Source organism: Urocampus carinirostris, chromosome 15 (genome assembly GCF_059441175.1).
Source record: "Urocampus carinirostris isolate Australia breed hairy pipefish chromosome 15, RoL_Ucar_1.0, whole genome shotgun sequence".
Classification (NCBI taxonomy): domain Eukaryota; kingdom Metazoa; phylum Chordata; class Actinopteri; order Syngnathiformes; family Syngnathidae; genus Urocampus; species Urocampus carinirostris.
The window spans coordinates 34,265,360-34,280,220 of record NC_142363.1 but is presented as its reverse complement, the minus strand read 5'-3'; the positions used below and the strand labels follow the sequence as shown (position 1 = coordinate 34,280,220).

General features: G+C 41.8%; 1 protein-coding gene across 2 annotated transcripts in view; it reads left to right on the top strand.

Annotated features, from left to right (window-relative positions):
- cdin1 (CDAN1 interacting nuclease 1) overlaps positions 1 to 14,861 on the top strand; it is a 123,621-nt gene that overhangs the window by 52,443 nt on the left and 56,317 nt on the right. For both annotated transcript variants that reach the window (XM_088354355.1, XM_088354354.1), the window contains 5 exons: positions 7,084 to 7,163; positions 8,012 to 8,061; positions 9,746 to 9,813; positions 12,808 to 12,873; positions 12,956 to 13,061. In XM_088354355.1, coding sequence (XP_088210481.1) covers positions 7,084 to 7,163; positions 8,012 to 8,061; positions 9,746 to 9,813; positions 12,808 to 12,873; positions 12,956 to 13,061 — 370 coding nt within the window. The remainder of the gene's footprint in view (positions 1 to 7,083; positions 7,164 to 8,011; positions 8,062 to 9,745; positions 9,814 to 12,807; positions 12,874 to 12,955; positions 13,062 to 14,861) is intronic.

Genomic DNA, 14,861 nt, shown 5'->3' with positions numbered 1-14,861 from the left:
ACACCACGCCTCCCCACACACACATCCGAGCGTGTTTTTCTTTAATTAATAAACAAACTTGCAGAGGAGCTCATCAGTGTCAGAGGCAATAGCAAGCGTCATCCGTTACCGTTTATTATGGTCCTCCCTCCACAAACGCCGCCACCTAATGAGGTTTCTCAGCATTTGCCTTAATGACTTTTTCCAGCCGACGGAAAGAAATGACACGCGCCAGTCGCCATCAATCAACCTTATTTTGTTTTTGAGCTTGTCTCCTTTGCTAGTTTTATATACCGACGTGATTTGTTTCCTTTTTTCTTTCGGTTCACGCCGTGGTCAGATCGCGACGTCGCCAATTTATACCGGGACACTTACTGTAAATTTGCCGAATGTTTACAAGATGGCTGAAGGGCTTTGTTGTCTGGCGCTCTTCAGATCGCGCCATTTTATATTCCTCCGTTTTATGTCGATGAACTCCGAGTCGGCGGCGTCTTTTAATGTATGCTGACGCCGTGTTGTTATTTACCGCCGTGTTTTTTTTTGCACGCCGTCCAAAACCGGCAAAGGTATTACGGCGGGTGATGAACGAGCATTAGGGTAAATTCATTTTAAAAGCGCGCTGATTTATTAGCCGCCCGGCCTTCGATTTTCATCACGTCGATGCTTGGCTGGAATTCCACAAAGTCAGCTCCAAGGTCATACGCTTTATGACGATTTTCAACCCCGGGACGGCGAAGAAAAAGATAAATGTTTCGGGCAGAAGGAGAAGGGGAGCTGTATTTTGAAGAGTCAGCGAGATATAATGGAAATTTCAAAGTTGACCGTGACGCTGGTGTAACACCAATTTTCAATCTTTCAAAGAGTAATTTATCATTGTGTTTTTTTGTCTACAACAGTAAAGAGGGTGGCATTTCTCTAAGTAGTCTGTCCACAAATCCGATTAAAACACTCATTTAAAGAGACGCTTAAAGTGTCACATAGTATTCTTGAACTTTTGATAATAAGCGATGAGCACATTTTAAAGAAGCTAGCTATTGAGCGACTAATGTAGCAGTATGCATCTTTGTGGTCTAAATGAAACCCAAAGGTTTTTATTTAGATAGATAGATAGATACTTTATTCATCCCCGTAGGGAAATTCACACTTCCAGCAGTATCTTTTTGTTGTTTATTACCAGATTAACAGGATGGCCTCGGGGTGCTGTGTTGTAGTTTAGCAACAGCGGAGTGGATGACGTCACACGCTAGTCCAAAAGTTCGACGTCCCCGCAGCAGATGGAAATCTTTGTGCCCAGGGTTACACCACCTCGTGTTCACGCAGATAGCGAGTCCGCCTTCTCTCCGCTTCCCGCAGGCTTTTGTGTCTCTGTCTGCCCTAACAGCGCCGAAGCCGGGTAGCTCCACGTTAGCGTCCGGGATGCTAGACGTGAGCCATTTCTCCGTAAAACACAGCAAACTGCACTCCCTGTACGCTTTGATGTTTTTCACCAGCACAGCCAGTTCGTAGGTCTTATTTGGTAGAGAGTTCCCATTTGCTATGATTACAGACGGTATCGGAAGGCTTTTATCGCCGCTAGCCGCTTAGCCTTCACCTTAGCTCCGGCTCTGCATCCACGATAGGGCCTCTTCATCATGGCGGCACGAGAATTCTTCAGGGCAAGGAGTTGATTCCTCGAATAAACGCATTTTTGTGCGTTAAAATCCATTAATCCAAAATTTTGTTGTCAAACAGGACCAACAACACCGAAGATGGAAGCAGACACTTAAAACAATCAATCACAAAAAGAGCGAAGAAAGGCTGCCGCTCGCGGGAGCACCTATGATGTCTTAATCCAGACAGAAGAGCAGCTTCAGCGACAGACTGCTGTCACTGTCTTGTACCACGGACAGACTGAAGAGATCTTTTCTTCCTCATGCCATGAGGCTCTTTAACTCCCCCCGGTGGAGTCAAGGCCCACATTAAACCACACCCCCTACATTGCATATTACCGTAGTTTTATTGCAGTGTGTATTTTATGTAGCACTATTTAAATACTCTATAAAACACGCTACAGTGGGTATTAGCACGTCACATTGGGTATTTGTATATTGTATTCCTTTTGCTTTAATATTGTATTTTTCTCAGCAAAGGGATGCTGCTGGAAATGTGAATTTCCCTGCGGGGATGAATAAATTATCTAACTATCTATCTATCTAAATTAAAGGGACAATCTGCAATATTTAGTGCCAACTAATGGTTCAAAATCTTCCATATAGTAAAAAATTAAAACATTGATTTGAATACCAGTCAAGTATACATGAACTATTACACCAACATTATTTTTTATTAAAAAAAATCATAGGTGGAGACATTTTTATTTTTACATAGTGGAATCCATGCCTTAGGTCATCGCCATGTTGGTCTGGCATCTTGCTGCTTGCTGTGGCACTGGTTTTCGTTCGCATCAGACACCAGAGCTATCGAGTGGTCCAATATTACACACTGGGGTTTTAATGGTCCTCGAGAAATTGGAAAATGGGCTGTGAAAGACCTTTAAAGGTGCTCGAATTTGTCACCAAGGCAACTAAAGCGCCACACAACATAGGAAAAGGCAGGGATAGCAATGGGCAATTCTTAAAAGATAACTATTTGAAGTAAGCATTCGTTCCAAAGGTTTTTCTTTGGGGGTGTGTCACGTGAGACCAAAACGTGTCTGTGGTCAAACCTCCAATTATAAAACAAGGCCTTTAATGGCTCCCGTTAGCCTTCAGGGAGGTTTAATACACATGACTGTTTTGCAGAAGCCTCGTCAAATCTATAAAAGGACCATTAGGATGAGGCGGGGGGAGAGGAAAAAATCAATGCAAATGCCATTAAAGCGGAATAAGTTGCCAATATTGCTGATGTGGTTGCGGCTCCTTTGATTTTCCTTCAGATTATTAGGCACAGTCCACTAGTGACTTTGTTAAGGGAAAAGGGCCTCGTCCGCCGACCCCTTCATCTCCGGCGGCTTCATAAAGTTTGCCGCCTCATATTTCCCCTCGCTTTTATCGATTACCCATTATCATTTGTCATGAGGTGTCCTAACTCAAGGGGAAATTACAACCTCTCTTTCCTGCTGGGGAGGACGGTATGGATCCGACAAGGAAGGGCGAGGGGGGGGAGTGACCTCGGAGAGAGATAAGCAAGGAAATAAACTTTTAGCTCTCTTCTCTATTCTATAGATTAGGGGCGTGATCGCCAAAGGCATCAGGTATCCCCTTAAAAACACCCGAGTAGCCCACAGTCCTGGAAATAGTTCGTATATGTAAATCATATGTTTACGGATCCCTTAACCGCCAGGGCACAACTTCTTTGCTGTGTACTGTCCAAACCAGAACAGGATCAGGACCCAAACGCGTGACATTCTCGCACAAGCCTTTTATTTTAAGGGAAATGGGGAGTCATGCACAGGGCTGGGTAGGGTTACTTGATTATTTTCAATTACTTTTGGATGACTCCAATACCAAATATGCTAATAAAAGACAAAGGAAACTAAATATGAATAAAATGACTAAATTTTGTGCAGGCTCGGGGAATAACGGAATACATGGAACGGCAAAAATGATGTTGGCAAGCTGGATTTATTTTCATTTTGTTTCTGTCACATTTTAATGTTAGTTTTGCCGGAGATCAAAGAGATTAAAGCCAGGAGAGAAAGCTTACCACATGTTGTGAGTCATCATTTTATTCATATTTAGTTTATTTTGTCTTTTATTAGCATATTTGGTATTGGAGTCATCCAAAAGTCATTGAAAGTAATCACGTTAAAGTAACCCTACCCAACCCTGGTCTTGCACTTTAGGCAGCAGTCTGGCGTGGAAAGACAGGAAGCCAGAGACCGATGAGATCCATTCCAATTGCCCGAGTTGATATCAGACAGATGGGGTCGATACCGGATCGGACGGGACAGACAGGATAGATAATGAATCAGGATATGGAAAATTAACAGGACGAAAACTGGAGAGAATAATAAACAGGACTAAAATTGACAGAAACAAAACTGAAAACTAATATTTAACAGGACATAATAAACGGGAACAATACCGTACAGGAAATACCAACAGGGACAGGACCGTGTCCCACGTCTTGTGGGGCAGAAGTTCGTTGACGGACTGACAAAGTAAAAGAGAGCGCACTGAGCTTAAAAAGACCTGCGTCCAGCGATCACCGGATCGTGGGTGCAACCCTTTCCTTTCTTCTAATAAAACTGAGAGAAACATAATGCAAGCGGGTCCTGTCTCCGTTCTGGCCTTGACACTTGTTTTCTGTCTCCCACCTTAAGTTTTAATGTATTCATTTCAAGTTTTTCACTCTTTCTAGTCTATAAATTCTTGACGATCTTTACAGATCTACAAGATCTTCGATGTTTTCAAATGCAGTGTTGTCCCAAAGGGCATCCATGCTCGAAATGTAAGTGGAAAAATTGCCAAGTGTTGCCTAGCACGTGCCTATCTATATACATACATCACTAAAATGGCGTGCCTCTGCCATTTCGTCACACAACGTTACAATCCATTTCATCCAAATCTTTTTAAGAAATGATTTAAGGTTTTTTTCTTTCGCGGTGCCCACCAAAACGCATCCGGCTGATTTATAACGTTAGCAGAGCAGGAACAAGACATGCAGAACAGACGGCGTTTGGAACGTAGATAAACTACGAGGCGCTCTTGTGCCGTGGACTGAAACATTTATATAGCAAAGACCGGTGGAGACGCCGATATTCGTTTTATTGCAGGTGTATGCTATCCATCAACAATTCGGATTAATTAAGTACCGTATTTTCCGTAGCATAAGTCGCACCAGCCAAAAAATGCATAATTAAGAAGGAAAAAACACATATAGGTTTCAATTGGAATATAAGTCGCATTTCGGGGTAAATGTATTTGATGAAAACCGCTTAAAACATGGGCAGCACGGCGGCACAGTGGTTAGCGCATGTGCGACACAAGTCATGGGAACCTCCTGCGTGGGTTCAAATCCAGCTCCAAACTTCCTGTGCAGAGTTTGTATGTTCTCCCCGTGCTTGCTCGGGTTTCCTCCGGGCACTCTGGTTTCCTCCCACATTCCAAAGACATGCATTCCAGGTGAATTGGCCGGTCCAAAATTGTCCCTAGGTGTGAATGAGCTAGTAAGTTGTTGGCAACCAGTTCAGGGTGTCCCCTGCCCACTGCCCGATGATTGCTGGGATGGGCTCCAGCACCCCCGCGACCCTACTGAGGATAAGCGGTGCAGCTAATGAGATGAGTGTTCACTTAAAACATACATGTCATCTTGAAAGGCAATTTAAAATAAAAATAAAATATTACAAGGTTAAGAAGGGTGCTTGAAAGCCTTGATAACGCTTGAATTTTAATGTTGTGTTTTCAAGGTCAGGAGAATTCATGAACTTTGGGTAAAGTGCTTGAAAGTGCTTGAAATTGTTGCCATTGGTATGTTTCTTGGTCGTCTAACCCGATAGACCAAAGTGGGTAAAAATGATGCCGACACTACCATCTGGTACATTGTTATTACGGCGCTGTCATGTGAAGAGTCATCACCCCCTACTGGTCGCACCCAAGAGGACAGCTCTATTTAGAAAACCGTCTCTTTTGGCTCTTTTTCACTGGAAAGAGTCGACTCTTTCACTGCCGAACGGCTCCTCAGAATCTATCAATTTATCAATAATAATTAAACATTATGCGCCACATTATATAGTAATTGGTAATGTATTGCAGGTGATCCATGGAAAAACACATGGAGTATAGATTAAATATTGCCAGATCGACAGAAAAATTGTAAAATACAAAACAATGTTAGCTTGTTATACACTGTGTTCAGTGTATAACACTTCAGTTATACATATATATATATATATATATATATATATAGTGTTCAGTGTATATTCAAGTCAAACAACAACACAAAATCCCTGAAAATGCAAACAATAAAATAAGAAGTGCTCTAAATAAACGATAAAATGCCAAAAATATCAACTATTTACAATTCTATTTTTACCAATTTAGACACAGATCCTCTGAAAACCACGCAAAAAATATAAATTAAAATACGTTAAACAAAAAGCAAAAAATCAGCAGCCGAATGATTGCTTTGGAGCAATCATTATTTCATAATTTAATTCTTATTTCACTTTTTTTTTGCTTTATACAGTATTGATTTTGAAATGTAATTATTCACAGTAATTGGCCAAATCTTACGTTTGCACGATGCAGTATTTGTGTATTTATATGGAATTGGCACCTAATTGGCCCCGCCCGTGTGGCGCCAGCTGCGGCTCATTGACAGATTGGCTTCCCTTCTATTTAAGCTCAGTGCTCTCACTCTCCCTTTGTCAGTCCGTCAACGAACCTCTGCCCTGCAAGAAGTGTTATTGACTATTTTTGTCCTGTCTATTATTATCTCCAGTTAGCGTTCCCGTCTATTTTTGTCCTGTTTAATTTCAATGTCCTGTTTTGATATCAATCCTGTCCGTCCCGTCCTGTCCGTTATCTGCTCAGGCAATTGGTATCGATCTCCTTCGGCCTATGGCTTCCTGTCATTCCACGCCAGACTGCTGCCAAACGTGCATGACTCCCCATTTCCCGTAAAATAAAAGGCTTGTGTGAGAACGTCACGCATATGGGTCCTGATCCTGTTCCGGTTCATGACACAACTAAGATAATGCTACTTACTTAGTAAGAATGAGTGATATTTTTTTCTTAGACAAGGAATGTGTTACTTTTAGTGAACACACCCATAATCCTATGCAAATTCTGCAACATTTGTGTCAGTGTTATCGTGCTCACAACAATATATTTTAATTATGACTGACAAAAAAGTAAGTATTGATGGAATTCATAGTCTCTTTAGCACTACTTTTTGGAGAAATGTTCATTGAAGCTGTGTAACGTTTTCCTGGACAAAGAATAAAGACACACGCAAAAATGGTTGGATTTTTGTCTGTTGTTATGTTTTTTTTTCATCATGTAGCATGCAGTTAAATGGGTTATGGGATTTCAGTCACCACAAGCTGGATTTTATCGGTAACAGAAGAACAATAGTTGTCGTTCATTTATAGAATTAATGATATTTTCCCTTTTTTTGCAGCCTCTAAGTCAGTCCTGAACAGTATGCTGAAGGAACCATCATTAATACCCGACCAAACTTTGGCCAAGAACGTCTACCAAGTAATTTTTCAACATTTGTTTATTTGTTTACTTAAAGTGCCTAGCGAAAGTTTTATAAAACATTAATGAATAATTTTCTGCAAATATGATGTCATTCTGGGCAGCACGACGGCGCAAGGGTTAGCGCTTGTGCGGCACAGTTCATGTCATGGGAACCTGTCGTGGGTTCAAATCCAGCTCCAGACTTCCTGTGCGGAGTTTGTATGTTCTCCCCGTGCTTGCGTGGGTTTCCTCCGGGCACTCCAGTTTCCTCCCACGTTCCAAAAACATGCATTTCAGGTGAATTGGCCAGTCCAAATTGTCCCTAGGTGTGAATGAGCGAGTGAACTGTCTGTCCCTGTGTGCCCTGCGATTGGCTGGCAACCAGTTCAGGGTGTCCCCTGCCCACTGCCCGGAGATGGCTGGGATGGGCTCCAGCCCCCCCGCGACCCTAATGAGGATAAGCGGTACGGCTGATGAGATGAGATAATGTCATTCTCAAGTGTGCTGTAAAAAAAGGGGCTATTATAAATTCATTAATACCCAAAGAGGCTTGTAGCTGTGATTGCAGCAAAAGGAGGTTTTATGTCGTATTAACTCAAAGAGGGCCAATATTTTTTCAGTTTTTTCGTTGAAAATATAAAATATAATGTTAAAATAATTTGGTTCCACTTCACGATTGTGTTATTTTGAAGTTTGAAGTCTGAATACGGCAATATGTGACAATGTTCTTGAGCGGAGTTCGAATCCCCACATTTTGTCCTCTCTGATGACTGTATACAACCCCTTCCCCTCACCTCCACCTTTCCTCTCTCACTCTCCTCACCTCGTAATATTTCTCGTCCCCCCACCCTCCTCTCTCTCCTCAGTGCACAGTAAACGACTGCTGTTATGGACCACTGGTAGACTGCATCAAACAGTATCCCATCCCATAAAATTTTAAGCTGGAAATTGACGAGGAGCTATTGAAGGGGATGAGATGTGTCTGCCTTCAGACCACATAAAAGTTCTGCTTCAGCGAGGAGGCGGCCGACATCCCTTCTGCCGCAAATGATGCGGGATGGGGATGCGGGATGGTTGTGGAACGGAGGGAAAAAAATAGGAAGTACTTTCCTATTGAAAAGGATTGATTTTCTTCTTCTTTGATAAGATGGAGTTCAGAACCACGGAGAGTGGAGGTCATGTTTTTTTTTATAGAATTAGTCACACCTTTGCGGTTCAGACGAGCATTTATATAAAAAAGGATAGTTAAAATTGGAAAATTCCAACGTGAAACTATTTACATCTTTAAGTCATTCATTCATACAGTCATAATTGGTAGCAGTTTTTAATATTAGTACCTATTTTTTTCTTATTGTTTGCTGTATCATTATCATGATTATTTTATTTTTAATTATTGTTTTTATTCATATATTCATTTTCTATTCATTTATCTATCTGGCTGGCTGGTCAACGATTTTTCTCTCACACTTTTTCTCTCTCTAATTTTCTTTTTCTCCATCGGTTATCTTTCTTTTTCTGGCTCTCACTTTCCCTCTTTTTTATCTTGCCTCTGTCTCTTTGTTTACTCTTTCTTGCTCTTTTTCTGTTTTTCCCTCTGCCTTTTAAGAAAAATATTATATCTATCTATCTAACTATCTCGACATCTATCTAACTATCTCGACATCTATCTAACTATCTAGACTATCTATCTATCTATCTATCTATCTATCTATCTATCTATCTATCTATCTATCTATCTATCTATCTATCTATCTATCTATCTATCTATCTATCTATCTATCTATCCATTTCATCTAGACATTTCATCTAGACATTTCATCTAGACATTTCATCTAGACATTTCATCTATCTAGACATTTCATCTATCTAGACATTTATCTATCCATCTATCTATCTAGACATTTATCTATCTATCTATCTATCTAGACATTTATCTATCTATCTATCTAGACATTTATCTATCTATCTATCTAGACATTTATCTATCTATCTATCTAGACATTTATCTATCTATCTAGACATCTATCTATCTAGACATCTAGACATGTATCTATCCATCTACAGTATCTAGACATCTATCTATCTAGACAGCTATCTAGACATCTATCTATCTAGACAGCTATCTAGACATCTATCTATCTAGACAGCTATCTAGACATCTATCTATCTAGACAGCTATCTAGACATCTATCTATCTAGACAGCTATCTAGACATCTATCTATCTATCTAGACATCCATCTATCTATCTAGACATCCATCTATCTAGACATCTATCTACCTAGACATACATCTAGACATCTATCTAGATAGATGTCTAGATAGATGTCTAGATGTCAAAGATGTCTAGATAGTTACATAGATAGTTAGATAGTTACATAGATAGATAGATAGGACAGACAGATATAATATTTTTGTCTCAAATCAATCATTATAGCAATATCAGTTTACTGTAAATGTCCATGTAGGTATACCAATACCAACATGTTGGGGTTTTATTCTATTATCATTACAAGTTCTGAAACTAATCGATTATTCAAAAACTAATTGATTATGAAATATAGCTGAAGTGTTTTTGGAATCCTTGACTCTTTCCCCTCAGTGCTATTGGCCAAGAACATGAAGTTCTCCTCAGCGACAAACTGAAGGAGAAAAAGTTGTCATTTCTTGGTAAGTCCATTTTTACTGATTAAACCACGTACCATGAAGTTTTAATGTTTTATTGAATTAATACCCTATGATTGTATTATATTTGTCTCTATAATCATCGTGCATCCCTAAAAAAATAGATATATTTTTGATCTTTCACAATTTTGGCCCTAACTAAATGTCATCAAAGAGTGCCGTCTGGTCAAATAGTGGAAATGCTAGCCACCCTCTCCCCCTCCCATCATTATCATCATCGTCATCATGGTCATTGTCCCATAGGTCAGGTGAGTGAAGGATGAAAGTCATTCCTGGTGTCATTAAGACCACATCATTTATTTGGACCCTCGGTGTTGACCTTTCTTCACGGCTGTACGGAGGAACGTTCTAAAACTGTCAGAGGGCACGGGGGGCCGCCCAGGCGAGCTCACCCCGCTTGATAAATGGATTGGAAATAAGCTAGCCAACAGCAGGGACGGCCCATTAATTTTAATCAAAGCTGGTGTAAAAAGGCGATCAGAGCCACATGACAATGTCAACAGCCCCGCCGCGGCGCACCGACTTGGCCTCGCAAACGCATTAGCCAGGGCCCGGGACGGGCCCCCCTACCTTTGCACCGCGGGCCCCTGGCAGCTACTCTTGACCTCGCTCCCGGCTCCCCTTTCTGATGCACCCTCCATCTCTTCTCAATTCTCCTCGGCGCCCCATTAGTCGAGCTTGACTGGAGACAAAGAGGCGAGGCCCTTGAAAGCCAATGACCAGGTCAGCTCCAGATTTAATGGAGAAATCAGGTGTTGTGCGGGTAATGGCTGAAGTCTGCAGAAAGTCAAGGGCAACGGCTGCGGTCGGAGAGCGTCCGGCAATGCCGACTTGGCTCTTTCGTTGGATGTTTTGTGAAACTTTACTGAACTGGAGCTCAGTTTTTATGGTGCAAAGACAGGAAATGTTCTAAGCCCCTGGGAAGTGTGGGCCATGTTTTAAAAAAATCATACCGATAAGGTGCACCGGATTACAAGGCGCATCCCCATAAATAGTCATTTGGATATATTTTTCATGCATAACTTACACTGGGCTATAAGGTGCATGGATTAGAAACTACAGTAATAGAATAGAATAGAATATACCTTTATTGTCATTGTTACAAAATGAGTTGAACATATAGTGACAACGAAATTGGACGTGGCACTCCAGTCTCACATTTTACAGTGAGGATAAAAGAAAACAAAGATCAATTTATTTGAATTAAAATGACTTTCATTGAACATAAATTAACATTATGACATCTCGTTTTACCACTAAGTAGATAGATAGATAGATACTTTATTCATCCCCATAGGGAAATTTACATTTCCAGCAGTAGCCTTTTGTTGATTATTAACAGATTAACAGGATTGCCTCAGGGTGCTGTGTTGTAGTTTAGCAACAGCGGAGTGGATGACGTCACACGCTAGGCCAAAAGTTCGACGTCCCTGCAGCAAATGGAAATCTTTGCGCCCAGGGCTACACCACCTCGTGTTCACGTAGCTAGCGAGTCCACCTCTTCTCCGCTTCCCACAGGCTTTTGTGCCTCTTTCCTAACAGCGCTGAAGCCGGATAGCTCCGGGTAGCTCCACGTTAGCGTCCGGGATGCTAGACGTGAGCCACGTCTCCGTAAAACACAGCAAACTGCACTCCTTGTACGCTTTGATGTTTTTCACCAGCACAGCCAGTTCGTCGGTCTTATTTGGTAGAGAGTTCCCATTTGCTATGATTATGGACGGTACCGAAGACTTATACTGCCGCTAGCCGCTTAGCCTTAGCTCCGGCTCTGCATCCACGATAGGGCCCCTTTTAGCTACAAACCATTAACATGTTAACCACAAGAGGGTACGCAAAGACCACTCTATGTGTTTCTCAAAGGCGGAACAGTTACCATATGCAGTATCATTCAACAACGATTCAAATTAGAGTATATAATGTTATACAAAACGTTACCATCAAGATTAATATTCTTTCAAGTAATCACAGTACGTTTCATACTTATGGACAAATATTGTCGGAAGCAATAACAAAAAAGGATTTGCAATGGGCACAGTACAAATTCTGAACTCATTTGTTTTTCTTTAGCAGCAAACAATTAGCATGGTAACCTCAAGAGAGCACTCGTTGACCAACCTACAATCAATGAACTACAATCAAAATCACGTGATATGGACAGCTACCATACCATTCATCAATAAAATCTTATTGCAGAATATATCAAAACTTGAAACACACACACACACCTTTAATATATTCGCCCCAGTAAATGTTTTTTCTGTGCATTGCCATGCAGTGAGCAATGTGATAGCTTGCTTCAGTGGTGGCGTTTCTAGCAGTGACAAATGTTTTCAGGGTCCGTGTTTGTTTGCCGTACCTGGATACAACGCGTTTTAATGTCTCCGCCTTGTCAGACTCGTCCTTGAATTCATGTTCATGTTTCGTCTCGTCGTGGCGTTTAACACTTGAGGTGCGAGGTACAACGCTCTCGAGGCGTAATGCGCAAACAGGACGGTGATTTTTTTTGCACGAAGCCTCAGTCATCTGTCCACGCTGGCTGAACAGAACGATATTTTTTCGCTGGAGGAGCTGTCGTGATTCATTCATTTATCGAGCGTCAGTGTTTCTTTGGGAGGGTTAAAACACAGATCCCTCCTCCTCTGCGAGGCACCGCGCAGACACACGCTCACACACGGAGCAGAAGAGGATGGGCGCTACCATATTGCCACTAAACAACACGACGCGCAACTGAAAATGTCAAAATTTCAGGTAAAAATGCGCATTTAACAAAAAAAAATCATTATGTTGCAGTGCGCTCGCGTGCCATAGGTTCCCGACCCATGTTCCAGACAAAACAATCTGTTCTGGGGTTAGTTTAGTACAATACGACCAAATATTTGAGGTAGAGTTTGACGACTTCCTAACAATCCAAAAAGTTGGTTTATTTCAGTGAGGAATAGATTACGAAACCCATTACTATTTGTTGTTTTTTTTGTTTAGATGAAAACCAGCTGAGAGCAAGAGGTTATGACAAGACTCCTGATATCATCCTGGAGGTTCCTATCGGTAAGTATTCTGGGTGGGGCGAATATGAATGATAATTCCTGGTTTTCTCTAGTATGACTTGTTTATTCCGTCCCACGGAAAGCTGTGGAAGGACACATCGTCCATTGGATCGAGAGCAAAGCATCGTTCGGAGACGACCACAGTCACCGCACTTACCTCAACGAACAGTTTTGGAGCTACTGGAACAGGTCAGGCTTCTTTTCAACCTTTTACTTCCGTAATTGTTGCCACGGTTTTTATTTTTATATCCGTTTTAAATGCACGATAACTATCTTCCTCATTAGAATCAATTTTAATTTTCTATATTTTATCCAATGCACAATTTGGTCGTGTATCCACTCTACCTTGCTGGGATGTCTCCAAGGCACTGAAGAGCTCTGACAACTTTTAAATATAGCTTGCAGTTTGAAAAAAAGATTTGAAATACTTTTGTTCTGTATTTATATTCTCTATAGAAGTGTAGTTGCACAACTTGGTTGTGTCTCCTCTCATTAATGTGCGAAAGGCACTGGAGAGCTAAGAAGCTTCTAAGTATTAGATGTGAAACAAAATTATGCTAAGCGCTTATGTTCATGGTATTTTGATTTTCTTTAAAAGTAGTTTCACGACTTGGTCGTGTCTCTTCTCCACATCTCTGTAATTTGCGTGGGGCAATGGAGCGCTTCTAAATTTTACATAGGGTTAGAAAAACAAGATTATTGGTACTTATGTTCTTTATGTTTTGATTTTCTTGTCCCTTCTCCTCTTTGTAACTGGCGCAAGGCACTGGAGAGCTTGTCCATAAACAGTTGCATGGCTCAGGGTGTTGTATGAGTTTCTGAGCTTTAGGGGGTACTTCTATAAACGTAGTAGCACAACTTGGTTGTGTCTCCTCTTTACACCTTGAAATTTGCGTGAGGTACCAGCGAGCTCGGCAATAAGCAGTCACATGTCTCCGGCTGTTGTGGTCGTCGTCGTTGAGTCACTCAAGGCGCCTAAGGTAATCCTTAGTAGCGCTAGACCCGCTCGTGGGAGGCTCCGTAGTTCTCCGAAGGAGAGGGGACTGCAACTGTCCTGTGCCGCCAGGCCTGACGGGGTGTGACCCAAGCAAACCAAGCAGACGAAGCCTCTGAAGTCCTTAGTACGTTCGGACAGGCCGGTGCATGATTTATGGAAGCCCCGTGGGCAGGTAGTACAGGTGATTGGGGTGTGGTCGCAGCGAATGGTTCGAAAGCACCACTGGCATTTGGACTTGGGGCCAGGGTTGCTCTCGGAGTCGCCCGCCCTAAGAAGAACAGAGAAAGGAGAGTAGGAGAAAGAGAAAGGGAGGGACAGATAGAAAGAGAGAAGCATCGCACCCTAGCGTACGCACTCAGGCATTACCGGCGTTCGAACTCCGATTTTTTTGACCGAACAGCGAAGCAAGAATTTCTCGAAATTTTTGGTCGGACTCCGATTTGTCCGAACTGAGAGGCGTTCGAAAACCGAGGTTCCACTGTAGTCCGGAATTTACGGTACCGTACTTTCCGCACTATAAGGCGCACCTAAAAGCCTTTATTTTTTTCAAAAGCTGACCATGCGCCTTATAATACAGTGCGCCTTATTTATGGATCAATATTAATTCGCAAAGTCTTCCAACTAACTTGCAGCCGCCGACTCGATTTTCCCCCCAACGCCAAGTAGTCCGCGGTGTATGCTGGGATTTATTTACCGGCGTTTCATTGGCTAACCAATGTGTCAATCATCATTTGAATCGATCACTATTGGCTAAAGTTATTCGGAGGTCAAGAGGCGGACCCTTTTTATCATTTACAGGCTGGCATTGGCTGAAGCGGCGAAACAAAGCCTGCAATTGGCCGAAAAAGATGAATGCGTATAGCACGTGGCTGACGGCATACAGAAAGCATTTTTTTCTATTCTGTATTTGTAAATATTTTATTCTCCTGGATTTACTACCCTCACGGATATAAGAGGACATTGGCTGCACATTATTATGAACACAACGACTT